The sequence below is a fragment of the Mastomys coucha genome, unplaced genomic scaffold, assembly GCF_008632895.1.
Source record: "Mastomys coucha isolate ucsf_1 unplaced genomic scaffold, UCSF_Mcou_1 pScaffold14, whole genome shotgun sequence".
NCBI classification, from domain to species: domain Eukaryota; kingdom Metazoa; phylum Chordata; class Mammalia; order Rodentia; family Muridae; genus Mastomys; species Mastomys coucha.
Window position 1 is genome coordinate 61,536,373 of NW_022196896.1, and position 21,953 is coordinate 61,558,325.

Here is a 21,953-nt window from a genome sequence, read left to right on the forward strand (position 1 = left end):
CCACATGCTGAGCACCCTTGCTTCATGGTGGTCCACATGCTGAGCACCCTTGCTTCATGGCGGTCCACGTGCTGAGTGCCCTTGCCCCATGGTGGGCCACATGCTGAGCGCCCTTGCCCCATGGTGGTTCACATGCTGAGCGCCCTTGCTTCATGGTGGTCCATATGCTTGCTTTTCACATCGTGCATCCCAAGCAGTCAAGATCACCTGTGTGCTCAGCTGTTAGCACCCCCAGTGCCGGGGTAAGGTGGGGCACTTGGTTCCTCATGGTGGTGCCTGCTATGAGTCATGATTTGTTGGCACATAAATTAGTTGACACTTTTAATTGGCATTAGCAGAAAATTCATTCCTTATAGAACATTGTAACTTCAATCATAGCCACTAAGTGCATGGTAAAAAGGTGTGTGGTATGTCTCTTTAAAAGAGTGTCTGGTGATGGCTGCTTAATATTTGGGTTTTTTTTTTGTGTGTGTGTGTGTCCCCCTCCTTCCCCCAGAACTGAGGACTGAACTCAGGTAAGCCCTCTGCCTCTGAACTACATCCCCAACCCCTTCCTTAGTATTTGTAACAGAAGTTTATGTGTTTTGTTTTATCCATTTTTTATGGAAGTGTTTGTTACACATTTGGATTTTTACTTTGCATTACTGTATTTTCTACCTAACTTTAAAAGGTCAAAAATCAGCCACGAGTAATATTAATTTATCAATATATTCAACTCTAAAACCTTCAAAGGTCACATTTTTGGTTTCTTCTGTGACTGTAATGTTTACGAACTTTAATATGAAATTCTACAGATGCCCCTTGTCGATGAATGCTGTCCAGAACTCCGGGACACTGGACATCTGTGCTCTAGTTAACTATTTTGCAGTATCACCAGTTTTTAGTGTCAGGCACATAGCTGTGGAATAATTGCCATATCTAAGAGTTCCTCAGGTTTCCTCTAGCCTCTGCCTACGAACGACATAGTATATAAAACAGCCCAGGGCTGGTGAGATGGCTCAGCAGGTAAGAGCACCGATTGCTCTTCTGAAGGTCATGAGTTCAAATCCCAGCAACCACTTGGTGGCTCACAACCACCTGTAATGAGATCGGACGCCCTCTTCTGGTGTGTCTGAAGACAGCTACAGTGTATTTATAATTAATAAATATATAATAAAGCAGCCCATACATGGTAGTTCAAATAAAAGCAGATTGAACTGCTTCTTATTGTCCACTCAAGGTAGTAGTACACACGAAGATTTCAGATTCCAGCTAGCACTACCACAGAGGATGCGTGACCCCTTCCCTGCAGAGTGAAGTTAGTGGAAGCTCCTGACTTGTGTAGGCAGTGTTGAGAACTCAGGGGTGTGGCCCCACTGTGCCTGCCACTAGGGACTGAAGTCTTTCAGAGGATATAGGATGAGGAGTTGGCCTTCGAGCCTGATGTTGCACCCTGAAGTGCTCTTGTAATCTGAGATGTTGCTTGCCTTTGGAGGACTGGTGGCTATGTGAGTGCCCTGGGAGCATCTCATAGAGAATTGCTCGCCAACTGGCTGCAGGGAACCCAGAACGGGAGAGCTTTGGCCTCCACGGCCTTAGGTGAGCATGTGGCTTTAGTCACACTAACAGTTACTACGAACATGGCGTTGCTCTTAAGAGTTTCACGTATAAAACTTAAAAGTCTGTCATACAAATGAAGTTAATTGCACACAGGTAAACAAAAGCCCAGTAAGGTCTGAAATGGCCAAGCAGCCAGTGCCTAGATGGTAGAATGATTCGGCCACAAGAGTCTTTGTTACCACCACTTTTCTGTTGTCTCTTGAAATATCTATAGTAGGATGTTGATAAATGGTATTTTAAAAATAAAATCTTTGGGTCAAAGGAAAAACTTAACCCCTTCTATATTTTTGTTACTAATAAATGATGCTTTTGTAAATTCGAATGGAAAACTACTTGTATGTATTCCTATTGAGTGGTACTTATTGGTACTTATTAATACCTTTGGGGTTAATTTTAAAATGTACTACTTGATTATAATTTCCACAGAGATGAATTCCAATAACCAAAAAAATAAAACATTTCAAAGCTATAATTAGTTGTGTGTGGTATGTGTGGTGTGAGCCAGCAGTGTGGGGTGGAATCAGAGGAGCCAGGTGTGGGGCAGTATGAGGCCATCCTTGGCTACAGAGTTCACCAGCATGAGATCTTTCATTCATAAATAAGCAGATGTGACTCCCTCAAACATCAGAATATCCTAGAAACATGTCCCACCCACAGTCTGGACATCGGTTACTTAGTGGCACCTAACAGCCATGCTTTAACTGGTTTTGCTATAAATGCATACTTTCACCAAGAGTCCTTAGAAGATTCATGGTCTTGTTTTAAGGCTTTGAGTCCCCCACACTATTTATTATTCTATCTTCTGGTGTAAAATAACCGTAGAGCTTAGTTCATTGTGTCAGACACCTGGCTCAGCCACCCTCTCTCATTTACACCTTACTCAAACCGCTATCACCTCCTTATGCACAGGCGGGCGAGAGCTCAACCACGCGCCCTCTGCTGGCCAAATGGTGCATTGGCTGCTCACACCGTCGTCTCTGTAGAACATTTTGCTTTGTCCAGTTCATCTCATTTCCTTGTATGAGCAAACAAGTAGAGAACAGCTAAGTTTAAACTCATTCATGACCCTGTTTCTACCTCATTTTGCAAATTTGGGTACTTGTGTTGCTGAGCTTTCCAAATAGCATCAAAAGAAAATGATCCATCGTGACATTCAAATCCCTTTGTGCTTTCAGTTCATCTAATATTCTGTTGCTATAATAATGGTGGCTGGTAAATTCTTTGCTGTTTTTCCAGTTTCAAAATGGAACTCAGGCTGGAGAGATGGTTCATTGGTTAAGCACACTGGCTGCTCCCGCAGAAGACTCTTCGATTTCCCAAACCCACATGGTGGCTCACAACTGTCTGTAATGTCAGTCCTAGGGGAATCAGTGCTCTCCAAAGACACAGGCGTAACACCCAGGTTCATAAAAGAAAATAATGATAATGAAAAGTGAAACTTGACAAGAGTTGACCACCTCTCTCTTTTACTACATAGCCCTGACTAGCCTGGAACTCACTATGTAGATCAGGCTGACCTTGAACCCAGTGTAGGTCTGCCTGTTTCTGCCTCCCAAGTGCTGAGATTAAAGGCCTGCACCATCATACCCATGAGTTATTCACTTCTAGAGTGAAGTCTAAACACTTTAATGAGGACATGGACTGACTTCCACTCTGTACTTTATGCTGGACACAATCATATGTGTGTGTGTATGTGTATATATATATGTGTGTATATATATATTTGTGTGTATATATGTGTGTATGTGTATATATACATGTCTCTGTGTGTGTATGTATGTATGCATGCACGTATGTATGTATTAGAGTGGGAATGTTTGTTTATATTTTACTTGCTAGACTCTGGCGCTGCCTCACATCCTCCCTTCTCTTCCCCTTCTGTGGAGTCAGGCCTTCCCAGAGCCCCTGCCCCTGCTGCCTGAGCCCACTGGAACTCAGCTGCAGCTGATCAAGGGTTCCCCTCTTGCTCTGCCACTCAAGATCCCAAGGCTGAGAACTACAGCACTTAATTTGTGATACAGTCTAGCATCTTCGCCACTGTGGCCCAAGCCACCCCCAGCTCCTGTTTGACAAGCACGGGTACCCAGAAGCCTAAAGACCACTCTGCCTTTAGTTGATGTGTCTGCATAAGCTGCTCCCAGCATTTCTTGTAGGTCCTGTGAGCCCCCACACTACAGAACGGCAAAGGCAGAAAGCCGCTTCATAAGAGCGAGTGTAAGGCTGGAGAGATGGCTCAGCAGTTAAGAGCACTGACTGCTCTTCTGAAGGTCCTGAGTTCAAATTCCAGCAACTATGTGGTGGCTTACAACAATCTGTAATGAGATCTGACTCCCTCTTCTGGAGTGTCTGAAGACAGCTACAGTGTACTTATATATAATAAATAAATAAATCTTAAAAAAAAAATAAGAGTGAGTATAGAGAGGAGTCATGGGAAGAACTAATGGGGCTTGCGTGTACTACAATGCGTCAGTCACTTCAGGCAACTCACAACTGCCTGTAACTCCAGCTCCAGGATAGCATGCCTGTTCTGGTCTCTGTGGGTATGGGTGTACACCACACACACACACACACACACACACACACACACAGAGAGAGAGAGAGAGAGAGAGAGAGAGAGAGAGAGAGAGATACAATGATGAGAAATAATGCAGGGAATACAAAGGTCAAGGAGGTAGCCAGGCTTTGTGATGGAAGCTCTGACGGGTGAGTGAGCTGGGGAGGTGGGCATATTTTACCAGGGTGCAAAGGAGTCAGATGCTGACGTCTGAGAACCTAAGAGAAATGTGTGTACTTTTTTTGTAAGTTTAAGAAGCTGGTGAAGAACCAGGTGACACAAAATATCTTAACAGTAAGCCTGGTGACAGGCATCAGGCATGCTGGCCTCAGGTGGTGACACATGTCCACAGAGGCTAACTTTGCACTTTGGGACAGGGAGTTCAGCTCAGTAATGTCTGCACGGAGGGATGACAATCCATATAGGTAGTAGGTCAAAGTAGCCGAGGACTTGGTGCATCACCAGCATATTTACTTTTAATTAGAAGTCAGGAAGGTGACCACGCTGGCCAGCCTTCTTAGGAAGCAAGACACCCATTAAATAGACGGCTTTGTGTCTGACGGTGGAAAAGTAAGGCCCAGTGCTAGAAGTTCAGCGAAATGGATTCTTTTAATTACCGAAGACAGTACAGATTGATAACTTATAAAAATTTAGAAATATGTTTCTAGGCCATGGAAATGTATATATCCTTTGGCCCAATGAACCCATTAATGGACTTTTATACAAAGAAGACCAAGAACAGAATAAAGCTCAGCGGACATAAGTATGTTGTAGTCACAGCAACAAATTGAAACCGTCCACCCAACTGTCCAGAGGGAAGTGGTTGAGTAAGTGCTCCCTCTGCACATGCGTGGGCTCAAGGCAGCACATTAAGAAGGTGGTCAGCACTGGCCCTGGAGGGATGCCCTGCAGAATACAGGGTGGGGGTGGAGCTTCACAGTGGTAAAATGAAGGCGGGCTCCTCACATTCATCATGCTTACACACACACCTAAAAATACATGGTATGAGATGCATAGAGAAAACAGATGCCCAAAACATGGAGACCATGCACGGTGAAGTTCTGATGTGTTTATCCTTTTAGGCACACTGTGTGGTGTGAGTACACTGCTCAAGGGGGCTGGGCACTTTGTTCACACTGGTGTAAGTGTACTGCTCCAGGGACTGGATGCTTCATTCACACTGTGCTGTGAGTGCACTGCCCCAGGGGCTGGGTGCTTCAGCACTCCAGGGGCTGGGTATTCTATTCACACTGTGCTGTGAGTGCACTCCTCCAGGGCTGGGTGCTCTGTTCACTCTGGTGGGAGTACACTGCTCCTGGGACTGGGTCCTCTGTTCACACTGTGCTGTGAGTGCACTGCTCCAGTGCTGGGTTTTCTGTTCACACTCTGGTGTGAGTACAATGCCCCAGGGACTGAGTGCTCTGTTCACACTGGTATGAGTATACTGCTCCTGGGACTGGGTGCTCTGTTCACACTGTAGTGTGAATCTACCACTCCAGGGACTGGGTTATCTATTCACACTGCTGTGAGTGCACTGCCCCAGGGACTGGCTGTTCTGTTCACACTGGTGTGAGTGAGTGTACTCCTCCAGGGCTGGGTGCTCTGTTCACACTGTGCTGTGAGTGCACTCCTCCAGGGCTGGGTGCTCTGTTCACACTATTGTGTGAGTGCACTCCTCCATGGCTGGGTGTTCTGTTCACGCTGGTGTGAGTGCACTCCTCCAGGACTGGGTGCTCTATTCACACTGTGGTGTGAGTGCACTCCTCCATGGCTGGGTGTTCTGTTCACGCTGGTGTGAGTGCACTCCTCCAGGACTGGGTGCTCTGGGCTGAAGTCAAGGAAAGGGCAGTGGTACTTTTGCCGCTCCCCTCTTTTTTATTCCCCCCACACACACACTACTTGTGCATCTTCAGAAGTTAAATATACAGTGCTAGAGTCAAGACGGAACACTGTCCAAAACTTCAAAGTAGGTGACTGAAATACTCCTAGCTTTAAGTGTTATCTGTGTGTCTCCGACACTGGAATACCTCCCCATCTGAAATAATTACCAGTATCAATTAAGTGGTTATACCTAACATAGAGACTAGCTATTTAAAATAGTAGTTTTCTTTTTTTATACATCTTTTGTAAGGGCCTGTGGATTTGAAGGCTAATTAAATTTGCCGTCAGTGTTTTGCAGGCTTTTGGAACCAGCTCCTTTGGCATGCTCTAATAGTTTAATGGCCTTGTCGGAGTTGTCAATGTTCCTCAGCAGAGTCTCCAATCGCCTCTTGATTTTCTTCTGATCTTCAAGAGCGCAACCGATGACTATCGATTGAAACTTCTGATCAACCGGCCCAGGTGGCACCTCAGATGAGCACGCACTGTAAAGTGACATTAAGTGGCTCTTGGCATTCCCCAGGTCATCCAGGAACTTACTGACCACCTCGTCTATAATCTTTGTGGCGTGCTTTAAGGATTCCTCCTGCTGGGGGTTTCGGATCGTTTCCACTGAGACCTCAACAGTGAGGGTCCGGCCCATCAGACGGTTGGCAGTCAGGTTCAGTTCCTCTCTTTCTCCTAAACACGAAACATCAGTCACTATGAGGCAGAAACTTCCCATGTCAGTGGTGCTGCGGCATGCACTTGTACTATCTCTATTTTCTGTATGCACTTCTGTGAATTTTTCTAAAGGTAAAAGCCAAGAGTACTACAGCATATCAGAATAATAAGGAAGTGTTGGGTTACGGAGCAGAGAGCCCCTTCCCCAGAAGTCCTCACACAGTAAGGACCAGCTATCCTGAGTCTGTATGGCCACAGAAGGCAGAGGCATGGGCAGCTGGGAGGGAGCCAAGGAAATTCAGAGCAAGCAGAGTTTAGCTAGGATGGCTTGGGCTCACAGCAGAGGTGGGGGGCACCGGGGGCTTGACGCTGCACATAGCATGTGCATGTTTATCAGAATACACAACCCATTGTCAGCCAAGAAGGAACAATGGGAATGGAGGGCCAGTGGGCTCTCCAGCCATCCCCAGCAGATACACTCAAGGTAACCCTAAGTGTGTGACCTTTGCCAGCGCCTGGAAGCTGTGGTGGCCATGAACTCTGGTAACATTTCAAGATTTACACAAAACCGTCAACAACTCCCTTCTTTTCCCGTTCCAGAACTCTCTTGGCCACTGATCTTTTACCACGATGGTGAATAGACAGGCTAGGCAGGACCCATTGTGGCTGGACAGCATCTTGGGTCTGGGAGTTCAGTTGCTTATCTCCGTAGCTCTCTGGCCCACTGTCTGTGGGCCACCATACTGCTCAGATGACCGTCACAATGCATTTGCCAGCTATGCCTCAGATCATCTCAATTAGTCTTTCCTTTTACCTAGTCCCTCAGCTTTTACCGTACCTGCCATCAGGACCTTGTAAAAAGCTGTGTTCCTGAGGTGAGCTGCAGGGCCATACTACCCGCCCACCCTGCTGGAGCTCACAGGGCTTCTCCCACCATCCCTGCCAGGGTGGGGAGCACACTGAAAGGAAGAGCACCACTGACAGACAGCGGACCCGACAGCTGCAGCTGCACCCCAGCTTCTGTTACCGCTGACCTGGGCTAGGCACACCCAGAGTCAGGCAAGCTCTGACTCAAGCTTAGCACAGACCCACCCCACAGGCCTCTGAGGTGCCCCCTGGGGACAGTCTCACCGTCGCTGATCTGCCTCATGTCCTGGCTGTTCTGGATACTGTGGATCATCTCCAGAAGGATTTCTTTCTCTTGTTCAACAGCAGTAGCTGCGTCTCTCAAAGCTTCAACCCTGGGTGAATTGGCAAAACAAAACAGTTGTTATAGGGACAGTGGTCCTTCCGGTCCGTTGTCCTCAGCTGCCATCTCAATCAGCTCAAGTTTAAAGGGCAGAAAGAACACTTGTGAACAATGTATTCCTTAGTTACCAGGTGAGATGGCAATCCCCCCCCCATTAATCCCAGGAAGGTAGACCTCTGAGTTTAGGGGCCACCCCAGTCTATGGAGAGAACTCTAGAGCAGCCAGGGCTACACAGAGAAACCTTGTCTCAGAAAGAAAAAAAAAGTAAATGGCATTACTTTAAACAAATTCCTTCCCTGGGTGTTACTGTTTTGTCAGTGGCAGGCCTAGAGCTTGCAGCAATCCTCCTGCCTCAGTGGTTGGGCAGCAGACAGCATCCACTCTCTCTAGCTCCTGTTTACTCATCTTTTTCCTGCTCAGGGCAACGTTAAAGTCCGTGTTCACCTATGTGGATTTGTTCTTTAAAACATCTGTATTGCCGGGAGGTGGTGGCGCATGCCTTTAATCCCAGCACTTGGGAGGCAGAGGCAGACGGATTTGAGTTCGAGACCAGCCTGATCTACAGAGTGAGTTCCAGGACAGCCAGGGCTACACAGAGAAACCCCTGTCTCGGGGAAAAAAAAAAAAACATCTGTAGTAGTACATTTGGACTTTGAATTTGTAGCCACCTCTCTTCCTTTCTCTCTTTCTCTTTCTTTCTCTCTTTCTCTCTCTCTTTCTTTCTCTCTTTCTCTCCTCTCTCTTTCTCTCTCTCCCCTCTCTCTCTCTCTCTCTCTCTCTCTCTCTCTGTGTCCCTCTCTCTCTCTCTCTCCAGCTTACTATTCAGAACCACCTGGTTCCCGGGTATCAGTGCCATGCTTGGTATCAGATCTTCTGATTCTCTTCACACTGACCATTCAGAAACGGCCACTCACACTCACTTGAGTGACTTGAGCTGGAGTCTCATTAACTCCTTACTAGTCAGACACGATAATCCATAATCATCTGTCCTGTGAGCTTTGTTCAGGATGGCCCTCACCGAAGAGATACTACCCCACCCTGCCCCTGCCCAAGATAAATTCATTATTCTATTACCCATGGTGGCCCTGTGCTCTGTTTCAGATGGAAGCCCCTGGGATGACCTGCATATGTTAGCCTACCCAGCTAAGAGAACCTCGATTTACTTAATTACAGATGTGTTGTTATGCGCCTGAGTGCTTTAGCTGCATGCAAGTGTGTTGTGTATGTGCCGGCAGAGGGCAGAAGAGGGCTTTGACTTCCCTGGAACTGGGGTTATGGATGGTTGTGATGGGTGCTGGGAACTAATAGTGGCCAGTGCTCTTAACTACTGAGCCATCTCTCAAACCCTGTTGTTGCTGCTGTTGTTATTACTACTATTATTTTGCTACAGGGTTTCCCAGCATAATGCCGGCTGGCCTTCCTGCCTATGACTCCTGAACGATAGGGAGAGTTTCCAGTCTACGATGGCTTTGTGTGTGGCTTATACTTTTGAAGTTTTAAGTTGCTTTTCTCATGTTCTGGTCATATAGTTTCCCATATTCTATTTATAGTTTTACCTTCCTGGTGTTTGTTAAGTCCGCCGAAATAGACCCTGACATTACATTAGATCCTGTGCTGCCAATACATAAATCTCTCCCGTCGTGCACTGCCTACCCTCACCCCCACCTGCCTTACAGCATCATGAGCTAATAATAATCTCATGTAAGAATTGGTAGAATGGCCTCGCCTAAAATCTGCTGTAAAGATAACATAGATATTTATTCTTCCATATAAATTATATGTTTGATTTCTTTTAAAAATGGGAAATTTGACATCCTTTTTGACAATGTAATTTAATTTACATTTTGATTTTGTCAGGTTTTTTTTTTTTTTTTTTTTTTTTTTTTTGGTTTTTCGAGACAGGGTTTCTCTGTGGAGCCCTGGCTGTCCTGGAATTCACTCTGTAGACCAGGCTGGCCTCAAACTCAGAAATCCGCCTGCCCCTGCCTCCCAAGTGTTGGGATTAAAGGCATGTACCACCACTGCCTGGCCATACCATTTTTTTTAAAAACAAAAAAACCCTTTGTGTCTTTAATACAATTGTTGTCTCTTTATAGTATTGACTGACGGCTTCTGGCTCTATACTAGTGACAGGGATGGGGTTTTTGCCTTTTCCCTAATTTAAAGGGAAAGACTCTTAAAGACTTTGGTGTGAAACCCTGATTGTACCATAGAACACTTTATTTATTACGTCCCCAAACACACACACACACATATGCAGGGACACACACGCACAATTACTGCACGTTGAGAACACACCTAGGGTGTTTGAATCATGAAAAGCAAAAGAAAAACATCTCACCTATTTAAGAGATTTCTGTTTCCAGGCCACTCTTCTTATAGGTTATAGTGACCACATTTCCAGCTTTTGTAGAGAAACAGTGACAGGTGACTCTAGAGGTGAGGCCATGGGCAGGCATTCTAACCTAGACCCCTGACAGGGAGGGAACTGGTCCACCAACCTTTTATTAGCTCGAATCAATTCCAAGACCTCCATTCTCATCCCTTTCACGCACTTGCTGACCCCCAAAAGAGCATGTAGCTCTTAGGTGTGACACTCGCGGCCTGTCTCTAAGAGCCAGTTAAAGCAGGCGAGGGTTGTATGTATAAATCTGGCCACAACGAAAGGCAGGAGGGCAAGAGCTCCCTCCAGCTCCACTGGATTACAGTACTGTCCTCCTGCAGATAACACGAGCCCAGTAGGTACGAAGGAGGCCCAGCTGGCACGAGCGAGTGAGCGAGCGAGCGAGGAGGGATGCCTATAATTAGAAACTCTAATTATGACTCCCGTGTTTAGAGAAATGATGCACAGATGTTCACAGACCAGATTCTATTCTAACACTCGTATTAAATGTGAGATGACTGCGGGATGAGGGTTGTTCTAAAAAGGGTCCATTTACAGTAATCGGTTACAGCAGTGAGTCTGTGGAGCTAACACAACAGATGAAAAGGACACAACTTAGGAGGAAACACCTTTTATCTGTGTATAAAAAATTATTTTGAGCTAGAGATAGAGCTTTGCCATACAGAATGCGCTTTTGTTTGTAGAACCTTGGGTTTGATCTCCGGCATACATACATACATACATACATACATATATATGTGTGTATATATATATGCATATATATATATAGAGAGAGAGAGAGAGAGTGTGAGTGAACACAAGCAAGGAAGCAACAGGGGCAGGGGAGGGCATCAGAAAGAGTTCTTTATACATAAAATTGCCAGTGCAATACACTTATCTATTTATCTATACATTTACCACGGGCCTTTCACTTGCTGTTTTTACAGTATACGTCCTTATACTTATACTTAGGATCTTTTAAAAGGCTCTTCCCCTGGGCAGGAATGTTCACAGCTTCCCCCTATGATTAATACCTCCTTTGGAGCTTGTCTTAGTCACAGTTTCTATTGTTGTGATACATCACCATCACCAAAAGCGACCCGGGGAGGAAAGGGTTTATTTTCCAGACTCTTCCATATCACAGCTCATCACATCAGACAGTGCAGGAACCTGGAGGCAGGAGCTGATGCAGAGGCCACAAGGAATGTTGCTTCCTTGCTTGCTTCCCCATGGCTTGCTCAGCTTGCTATCTTATAGAACCCAGGACCGCGCCCACCCCCCTAGCCTAAGCACGGCCCCATCCACAATGCAAGGGTTTCTTACACACAAATCACTAATTAACAACAACAACAAAAAGACCTAACAGTCGGTCTAAACCTGTGGGTCACAACCCCTCTGGGGGATCAAACAACCCTTTCATAGGGGTCCTCTAAGACCATTGGGGAATATAGATTTACATTACAATTCCTAACAGTAGCAAAACTACAGGTCTGCGGTTGGGGACACACCACAATGTGAGGAACTGTCTGAAAGGGTTCCAGCATTAGGAAATCGAGATCTTGCCAGCATTTTTTTCTTTAAAAAGTTTTATGTATTTGTTTTATGTATATGAGTGTATCCACATGTATGCTAAAATGCCAGAAGAGGTCATCAGACCCCATTACACATTGTTGTGAGCCACCAAGTGGTTGCTGGGAATTACACTCAGGACCTAGGGAAGAGCAGCCAGTACTCTTAACCCCTGAGCCATCTCTCTAGCCCCCTATAGCTTGATCTTAATAGAAGCATTTTTGCAATTGAGAGTCCCTTTTCCCACATGTCTGTAACTTGTGTCCTTTTCTTTAAAACTAGCCAGGAGAACACTGTTTTGTTACACACACACACACACACCCTGCCTCTCTTATTTTTTGAGATAGGACCTCCTGTATCCCAGGCTGGCTTGAAACACACTTGAACTTCTGAAGCTCCTGCTTCTACCTCCTGAGCGCTGGTATTACAAACACATCCCATGCCTGGTTTATCAGTCCTAGTGATGGAACGTAGGGCTTCATGTGTTCTAAGCCGGCATTCTTCACTGCTTGGCTTGTTTAGGACCATTTGCACTGTACCTAAAACTCGACTCAGAAAAATGTTCCCTACGTAGCTTTCCCATTAGTTTGTGATTAGTGCCTGACCCTTAAATACCACCTGCCTCCCTCTCTATCATTCCTCAAGTATCTGGGATAGACATATATAAACACAATCTTAACAAACTCAGGTGATGACTCTTCTCTTGTTGGCAAGGAGCAGTTCTGTGTGGACTGGGATCCAGGGAGCAGCTACGTGCGTTGTGTGTTAAAACTGGGAAAGAACACACCCTCACAATGCAGCTGACTGGGTGGGGCTTGTAGAGAATTTCACATTACCCTAAGCAGGCCTTGGCAGAGGCATTGAGGAAGAATGTTTATAAGCTTAAAACTGGAGCATCCTCATCTGGTCCCCAGCTGCAGGTGTCTGATGAGCCTGCCATGGCAGTGGAAGTATAAAATGTCAGGTGCAGGCAGTCATCCCTAAACGGCAGCTCCACCAAACTGCAAACCATCCACTAGCTGTGTGAGGAGCTACTGCTGACTTTGCAGAAATTTCCTCCCACAAGACACCAATGATAAGGAGACCTTGGCTGTGGCCAAATGAAGCAAAGCAGGAGCGAAGTTTAACAAGGTGACTGACGAAACTAACTGAGAAATTCAGTGTGAGTCAACCGATACATATGACGTCAGCATGCGCTAGTTTCACGGTGGTCATTCTGTACTGTCATGAACACACTTTTTTTTTTGGTTTTGTCGAGACAGGGTTTCTCTGTGTAGCCTTGGCTGTCCTAGAACTCACTCTGTAGACTAGGCTGGCCTCGAACTCAGAAATCCACCTGCCTTTGCCTCCCAAGTGCTAGGATTAAAGGCGTGTGCCACCACTGCCAGGCAAAACTCATTCTTAAACTCATAGACCAGGCTCCATGTGAGACACTGGGCATCCAGATACTGTCAGCAATTGGCTTTTCCAGTAACCAAAATGCTGTATTTCATTCACTGTCAGTGTGAATGAACCACTAGCCAGTAAGTCAAGGCACCTAGCCCCTCAGTTTCTTCCTCCCCTATCCCCAGATGGGGTCTCATGTGTCCCAGGCTGATCCAGAACTCCCTATGTAGCCCAGGATGACCAAATCCTCATGACTCTAGGATTTGGGCTACGGGCAAGCACCACTACGCTGGTTTTCTGAAGCCAGAGTTCAAACCTAGGCTTATGAACATGCTAGACAAACATGCTTCCAATTAAGAGCCATCACAGCCCAGTGCTCTCATTGCTAAAAGATAACACCCTCCTCTCCCAGGGGTTTTATAAGATTGGAATTACGGTGTACACGAAAAGTGTTCCTTCTAAATTACAGACTGTTACTCCAAATTAAATATGGTGTCCACCTGCTTCGTGGGTCCTGGAACACTGGTGCATCCTAACAGGAACCTTAAACAGTAAGAAACCAGAGGGGTGGCCCGTTTCCCTGGCTCCTGCTGGCTATCACCATTTCCTGGCTGAGTGAACTGGAAAGGAGTTCTCACTGCGGGATCGGTTTTGGGAGATGAGTCCTGCCAATCATTAAGAACTCCTTGGCCAATGTCCAAACTCCCAGCCCTGAGCGGCTTCATTATGACCCACAGCTTCTAGAAGCTACTCAAAAACTGGCAAGTTCTAGGTCTTCAAGGTTTACTGAATCAAATATTAGATTGATTTTTCTTCTCATTTAGTAAAATCGTATTCATTCACCTATCATCAGCTGGACAGTTTGAAAAGTGATATTCAAGATCAGGACACATGGTGTTGGTCTGAGCAAGTCGGTCTTCCTGTGTTCATATGTGAAGTCCACTGCTCTGGACTGAGAGGCACATTGTGTGTATCTGAGCTTCAATTTCTCATTTGTACAATACAGATAACAGTAACTCCCACAGAGACACGAGGCCTAGCCTACAGACTGATGCTAATGTGGATTATTTATAAACTAGGATAACCACTCAAAAGTAAGGTATTTAGCCTCAACAAGCGCAGAATTGCCATAGAACTGGTCATGAAAATCAGGAAAAGACAGGATTATCTTTTTAGAGAGAGCACCGCAGGAAAGGAGATGTAGTAAGAAAATATTTTTTAAATGTAAGGTGGTATAGTTATTATAAGCCATTGGAAACAAATGGCACCCTTACCAGCTTGTAAAACGGGACTAAACATTTTAAAGCATTTCAGCCATCCCGGAGGTCAGTTCATCCTGCAGGACATAAAGCCTTTGGTGTGGTTTCAGTTTCACGAAGGAACAGTGAGTGGCTTTTGACTGAATGGAAGCTGGGCACTGGAGACAGGCAATCCTGTCCACTGCTTTCCTCAGACATGTACACTAAGAAAGCTAAAGCCACAGGAGCATCATCTTTCCCCTACCCATATTTAAAAAGTCTAATTTTGAATAGTGCCGTGCTCTGTGGCACTGTCCAGATGGCTTCTAAAAAGGGCCCCTAGACCTTAAGAGGCAGCATATCTATTTCTTTGCACCTTCTGACATACTTCTAAGTGCGCATACATATTTATTTCTAAGTGCGCATTACATTTTTAAGGGAGAAACAAGACTTACAGAAATCTGCAGTTACTGGTAAAGGCCTTGAGCCATTAAACACAGTAATAAACCCCCTTCCGCGCACCTGTTAATAAGAAACATAATTTAATCGCTTATATGCCACAATCAGGATTCCTTTGATAGTAATTAGACACTAGAATGTAATACTCCGCAAACTCCAGACTTTCAGGAGGCCCCCAGGAGGAGAGGAAGGACTCAGCACGCTGGCAAGATTAACTCAAGTTTCAGAACAATGACTCAGCTCTCTGAACAACTTCCTGAACCCTTTCAAGGAAAAAAAAAATCGGAGCAGTTGGGAATCTACTGTCAAAGGTCAGAGCCAACCTCGCAGAAGGAAACATCCCCCTCTCTTCAGATGGGCTTTAAACCTGAGCCCCACCCCTCCCCCCTTCTCAGCGCAGGTCCCTTTGTCTCCCTCCGGGTTCAGGGACATAGGGTTCAGGTTTCTCTTATGTCTACTCCTGAGACAGTGAAAGTTTTCTCACCTTCTGGCTCTTTCCTCCTAATAGTAACAATACTGAGCGCCTCACTTGTAACAAACACTGCTTATATGTTTTCTGTGCAGACACACTTCCCTGTGTTTGGTGGATGCATGGAGGGAGATGAAGGCACACATGATAAGATTTTGGATCATAATCTTCTGCTTACGCAGAACCCGGAGAAAAGTAGGGAACGCGTGTCAGGGTGTCTTGATGAGATTTTCATGGAACAACACCTGCACATGATTAAAACTTGCACAGCTTTGGAGACGTTAACATTTCCACCAGATGCATAAGGGCTCATGTGGTTATAGCCAAGGTAGTATTTACAGCATTTGCTAGTAGTATTCATGAGTTGGAAGTTTTACTACAAGGCTGTCCCCATGTCAGAATCTTAGGGAGAGTGTGACTCCTGCCTTTGGTGTTTTCAGGCCTGCGACCGTGTTCCGAGGTGTCAGCCTCGTCTTCTAAATGCACAACAAACACCGACAGACTGCAGAGGGCATTGCACGTGGTTGAGAGAATGAAGGATGGTATCCAACTTCGGTCCCTCTCGCGGCCCCTCATGAGTCTGATTCTCGCTGATCCCCAGAAGGGGCAGTCCTGGACTTTTTTTCCCCCCTTACTCTTGTATTACTATGAAGTGATCTGGGGCAAAGAAACTTACTCCAGGGTGGGGTAAGGGGGGAACGACACCAACCTGCTGCCTCACTCCTGGAAGCAGGAAAGTTAGAGGCAGAGGGGGACCGCGCAGAAGGTTCTAGAAGCTCTGCAAACCGCACTCACTCGCTCGCCCGTCTGCCGGGCCGGGGAGAGGGGAGCCCACCCGGAGCGCGCCCCCGCCCGCGCGCGCCCCGGTGCGCGCCCCCGCCGCCCTCACCTGAGCTCCAGCTGGTCCAGGCTCTCCAGCAAGCGGCTGGAGCGGTCGGCCATGGACGACGAGCGGCAGAAGCGGCCCTCGTGGGCCTTGGCGCTGATCTTCGCCTGGGCCATGAGCTCCGGGGGTCCTCGGCGTCCGCGGGCAGCAGTGGCGCGGGCCGCACGTCGCCGTCACCGCGGGCGCCGCTGACGCGGACGGCACCGCCCCCACCTCCCAGGCTCCCCACCCCCGAGCCCGCGCGGCCAAACAAGGGCAGGCGCGGGCGCAGCCGCCCGCAAGCCAGGGTGGGGGACCTCCGCCGGTCCTCCCAGCGCCCACGATTCACAGCAAGGACCAAGTGGGCGCAGCCCGTGACGTGGGGAGAGCAGGAAACAATCCAGTACGTCCTAGGGCAGTCTCTACTTGCTCGACCTGTCCGGTGACCAGGCGGGCTCTGGAGAGGACAGGGAAAGCCTGGACCACAGACTCCAAATAAGGAGAAGCCAGTGCATCTGTGTTGTCTCGCCTTTCCAATGAAAGAATTATTACTTTCACACATAACTTGTTTAAATAGGCTCATATGCCAGAAGCTGTAGAGGTCAGTGGGCTTGAACAAGAAAGCGGTGTCTACTTCAAATTGTGTTTTGTCCTCAATGCACAGGGTACAGAACATGGGAACAAAGTTCATTTACATCCCTTACCCAGAACTCAAAGCCATTAGATTACTGAACAAGCCCCTTAAGTATGGCTAGCTTCTAGTCCCGTCCCCACCCCACCCCGAACCCATCTTAATACTAATTATCGGTGGATTACCTTGGCTTCATTAAACACTGTCATCTTATAACACAACCGTGAAACCTGAACATTCTGTGGACATCTTGAAAGTCTGAGCTTGGGCAGGTCTCAGGTCTAATGCTCCCCTGGAGGGTGACAAGGGGTTGTGTAACTTGGGCCAGAGTGAATTCAAGGCTAGGCTGGGTGGCTTCAGCAGGCGCCTGTGTCAAAGGAAAAATAAAAGGAGCCGCAGACATAGCTCTACTGTACAGCATCTGCCTCGGTATTAGGTTGGCAACTAAGCCAGGCAGATGTGATGGTTTGAATGAGATGCCCACTGAACTCTAGCACTTCAACACTTGGTCCTCCATCACTGGGGATGGCTAGGTGTGTCCTTGCTAGAGGAAGTGTAGTTACACTACCTGAGCAGGTTTGAAAAGACTCAAGCTATTCCCAGTGTCTCTCTGCCTCTGCTTGGGTTTGAGATATGCATGCTCAGGATATATCTCTGCCGCCATCATAGACTCAGACCCTCTGTATCTAAGCCCAATTAAATGCTTTCTTTTACAAGCTGCCTTGGTCATGGTGTTTTGGTTTTTTTTTTTTTTTTTTTTTTTTTTTTTTTTTTTTTTTTTTTTTTTTTTTTTTTTTTTTTTTTTTTTGGTTTTGTTTTTTGGTTTTTAGAGACAAGGGTTTCACTGTATAGCCCTGGCTGTCCTGGTACTCACTCTGTAGACCAGGCTGGCCTAGAAATTCGCCTTGTCTCTGCCTCCCAAGTGCTGGGATTAGAGGCCTGTGCCACCACCGCCCGGCGGTCATGGTGTTTTATCACAGCAGTAGGAAAGTTAACCAAAATAGCAGGTACCTTCAAATATGTTTGTTTTAATGTTGTGTCACAAGTTGGGCATGCACAGACGCATTTCCATAGACTAAGTTGCAACGGGTATGCTCCTGTCTAAAGATGTGTCTATGCTCTTTTCCTTATATAAATTACAACCTTAAACTGAGCATGCATATTCCTTTATGAATATATACAGGTTCCCTGAAGGAAAAAAAAATCCCTCAGTGCTTCCTGAGTTTGTGGAGAGTTTTGCCTAGGTAATGGCTCCCGAGCTCTTCCTGCCTGGTGCAGGTTGCAAATCTTTGTCTTTTACATCCTGACTGTGCTTAGTTTGGCATCACAATTGGCAAGACAGGTACCCATTGCATCATTACAATTTTCAGGAACCTAAACTAGAATCACCCTGGACTCGCTCACTCTGGCATCCTAGATACAATCCATTAATAAGTACCAGTTCTACCTTAAGAATCCATTGTTACTAGCCAATCCCACCATCATCTTCACCTGGATGACTGCAGAGCCCTATCTGCTCTCTGAGCATCTAGCTAGCTAGCTCTCCCCTGTACCCTCAATTCAAACACAGTAGACTGTACCATAAACTCTCCAAAACCTCCAGTGGCTCATCAGAGTAAACAAGGTAGCATCTCTCAAAGCCAGGGGCCATCTTGCATTCTTTTCACATGGCTCTTTCCTTAGCCTCCTTCAAATCTTTGCAAAAGCTCATTTATCAGTGAAAATTTTCCTAGATATTAAAAATGTCTTCTGAGTTGAGCACAGAGGTACCCATCTGTAATCCCAGCAAGCTGGAGGCTAACCTATGCTGCAAAGCAAGCTGCTGCCCCAGATTTGACGGTACCCAGAACTGCAGGTAAGCTCAGTCCCAACCCTGTACATGACCCTCCCTCCTTCAGTCAGCACATTATTCCTAACAGATAGTTGTATCTGCTTACTTATTATCTAATACTGTCCACATAGCCCACTCTCCACATCTGAGCAGTAGTGGGACAGGAGCGCTTGCGATCACGGTCACATCTCAGGTACTTCAAAGCAGCTGCTGTCACATGGTAGATTCACAACAACTTGTGAAAAGATGAATTAATGATGGAATGAAAAAGAATCAATATTACAAATATACTTGTGATAGTAATCTACAACTTTGTTATTAGTGACTCCTGTCTAGATTACAAAGCAGCTTTATAGCATTTTAAATCACTTAGTGAGTAGCAATTCAGTCTTCTTAGAAGCTTCAGTGAACTACCCCTTCCTTGACAAACCACAATGTCCAGCTATTGTCCATTACAGCCCAAAATGCCGTGGACGCTGAGTGAGCTGCTGGGAGTGAGTCCCTGACAGCAGTGAGTGCATGCTGTGCACACGCCGAGCCACATACTTTGCACAGAAGCTCCCTAAGAGACTATCGGTATATACCACGCTTGGATGAGCTCCACGTCTTTCAGGGATGCCCTTCTTGCTACTTAGCAAGCTCCTGCAAGTGTGTTGAAGGTCTGAGGAGTACCTTTAAGGGCTCGACACCTTAACATAAGAGGTCAAAGCAGCCTGGGATGCACAGTGACACCAACTTAAAAACAAGAACAGGGGGCTGGAGAGATGGCTCAGCAGTTAAGAGCGCTGACTGCTCTTCCAGAGGTCTGGAGTTCAACTCCCAGCAACCACATGGTGGCTCACAACCATCTGTAATGGGATGCCCTCTTCTGCTTGTTTGAAGACAGTGACAGTGTACTTGTATAAATAAAATGAAATAAAATAAAAACGGAAGAAAAATAAACCACACTCTGGTTGATTTTGCAATATGAGTAACAAACTCTCAAGTTTATAACCTACTAAAAAAAATCTACATAGGGCTTCTCAGAAAGTTCAAGAGGAGGGCAATGTCAGAGGCCATCCTAGGAGTTTGCTAGCCCCTCCAGGAGAGCCCGAGGAAGGAACATGAAAAGACCAGACATTCCATTTCAGACTAAATTACCCAGTGCTCCACAGAAAAGACAAAATTCAAGACACAGCTTTCTGTTTTAACAAAAACAAAAGTTCATAGTTAGAAATTTGTTATTTTGTCTTTCTGAGGCAGAGTCTCACCATGGGGTGGTCCTCCTGCCTCAGACTGAGTGCTGGAGTCACAAGCATGCCCAGCTAGAGAAATATATTTAATATCGACAAATTATGTCTCAAATATTTTATATGACATCTCTGCCCAAATAACATGAAGCCTATACATCAAGGGAATGACATACTGCTTTTTCCACTGACGTAAGGTCTTTACTACCGATGAACCAACCCTCAAGAACTAAATATGCCATCTCAGACGCAACTGTTTACAAAATAATCAGAAAACAATTAAAAATGTTTACATGAATATAAAACTTATATTAAAATAAGTTTAATTCTATGCATATACTTTGATATTCCAAATCATACAGAAGTCTAGAAGGGATAGAAAAGATTCTATCTTAGTTGCTTTAAAGATGCTTTTATTGTAGTAATGTGCAACTGTAATCTGAGCAAGCACATCGCTTTGTGATAGCACATGGAACCTCCCTGACTTGACTCCGTTTCTGTGATCAGTGCCCATCACTCTCTTCTAATAATCATAAACAATGATCTCTAAGATATATTACACACTAGGGTCATATAACACACAGAATTTCTGGAAAAAATGAGTTATGGCACCTTTTATTTATATTCATTTTCATTCCTAAAAAAATAAAACAGAGCCATTTGTAAAGTACAGAAAAAGATGCAATGTTAAGGAAAGACAGAACTTTACACACGCTTTTCCTTCTAGAAAGTGGCTGTAACCTAAATGCATGAATTCTAAGTTAGCTGGAGAAATGTGCCACCCATTATTAGAATATGATTCATGTTCCCATTGGCATATATTCTGTTCCTTCCATTCATTTTTTTTTACATAATAGCATAAAATACAAAGCAAATATGAGATTCTGAACATAGAAAAGAATAAAACATGTTCTTGATACATTTATCATAGTAGATTTCTGGTCTTCTTTAGAAAACAAAGTCAAGAATTCATTTTCCTGAGTCTCTTCAAGGCCACTTGATGTTGTGTGGTAATATCTTTAATTACATTTCCTCAAGACTTCTTCTAATAGCTTCTTCTAATTCCACATCTGCATTTAAAAAATAAAGATTTTAAAACAGGGCAGACAGCAGACATCATGTGCTGTTCGAGTTTTATTCACACATTTCTTCCCAAGTAGCAAACTTACAATGCAGTAGGGTTCCTGAATAAAGTCTGAGTATTCTGAAACAGCACTTACATGTTACTTACTTCAACACTGACCAATACCTTTATTTCCTAAAAGAGTCAGGATGATGCATGCAAGAAACAGAGACAGTGGTCTGGAGGGATGGCTCAGGAGTACAGGCACATGACACCAAGCCTGGTAAAAAGAGTTCAACTCCCTGGACCCACATGGTAGGAGAGAACAACTGTCCCAAATTGTCCTCTGGCCTCCACGGGCACACACAGTAGCATACACATACATACACACTAAAGAAAATACAACTTTAAAGAAACAGAATCCAGATGTGATGGCACAAGCCATTAACACCAGCACTTGAGAGGCAGAGACAGGTGGAGCTCTGTGAGACTAGCAGCCAGGGCTACAACAGTGACATATCCCTCACCTGGTGGAGTTGGGGGTGACGACAAAGAGCAAGCCAATAAAAATAGGCAGAGCTCTCAAGTTTAGGGCAAGCCTGGTTATATAGCATGTCCCAGGCTAGCCAAGGCTAGCCAGTGAGATCCTGTCTTAAAACACAAAAAAGGAACGAGGGGGGTAAAGGGAGGTAATGAGGGAAGGGAGGAGGAGAAATAGCAAGGTAATACTATGAAACGACTATTAAATTTGCTTTCTATTTGTCAACCAAACCTCAATAAAGCTTGGGGAAAATTAGCTTAGACTTGTAGCATCTAAGGCAGAATGAAGCGCTCTGCCACATGGCATGTAAGAAGTGTGTGTGTGACTAATATTTATTAACTAAAT

The 21,953-nt window shown here is 45.5% G+C and overlaps 2 protein-coding genes across 4 annotated transcripts in view; both read right to left on the reverse strand.

The window, feature by feature from the left end:
* Positions 1-4,743: 4,743 nt before the first annotated feature.
* Positions 4,744-16,615, reverse strand: Bag2 (BAG cochaperone 2). The gene is made up of 3 exons (XM_031367090.1): positions 16,338-16,615; positions 7,826-7,935; positions 4,744-6,712 (listed from the first exon to the last, which is right to left on the reverse strand). Exons 1-3 carry the CDS (start codon positions 16,448-16,450, stop codon positions 6,303-6,305), a joined length of 633 nt encoding a protein of 210 aa, XP_031222950.1. The 5' UTR covers positions 16,451-16,615; the 3' UTR covers positions 4,744-6,302.
* Positions 16,616-20,400: 3,785 nt separating this feature from the next.
* Positions 20,401-21,953, reverse strand: part of Znf451 (zinc finger protein 451) — a 57,799-nt gene continuing 56,246 nt past the window's right edge. For 2 of the 3 annotated variants that reach the window (XR_004117848.1, XM_031367091.1), the window contains one exon: positions 20,401-21,074. Coding sequence is in view for 2 of the 3 variants with exons in the window: in XM_031367091.1 (XP_031222951.1) it covers positions 21,028-21,074 (47 nt within the window). In the remaining variant the exon portion in view is untranslated. The remainder of the gene's footprint in view (positions 21,075-21,953) is intronic. The other variant, XM_031367092.1, reaches the window with a different exon arrangement.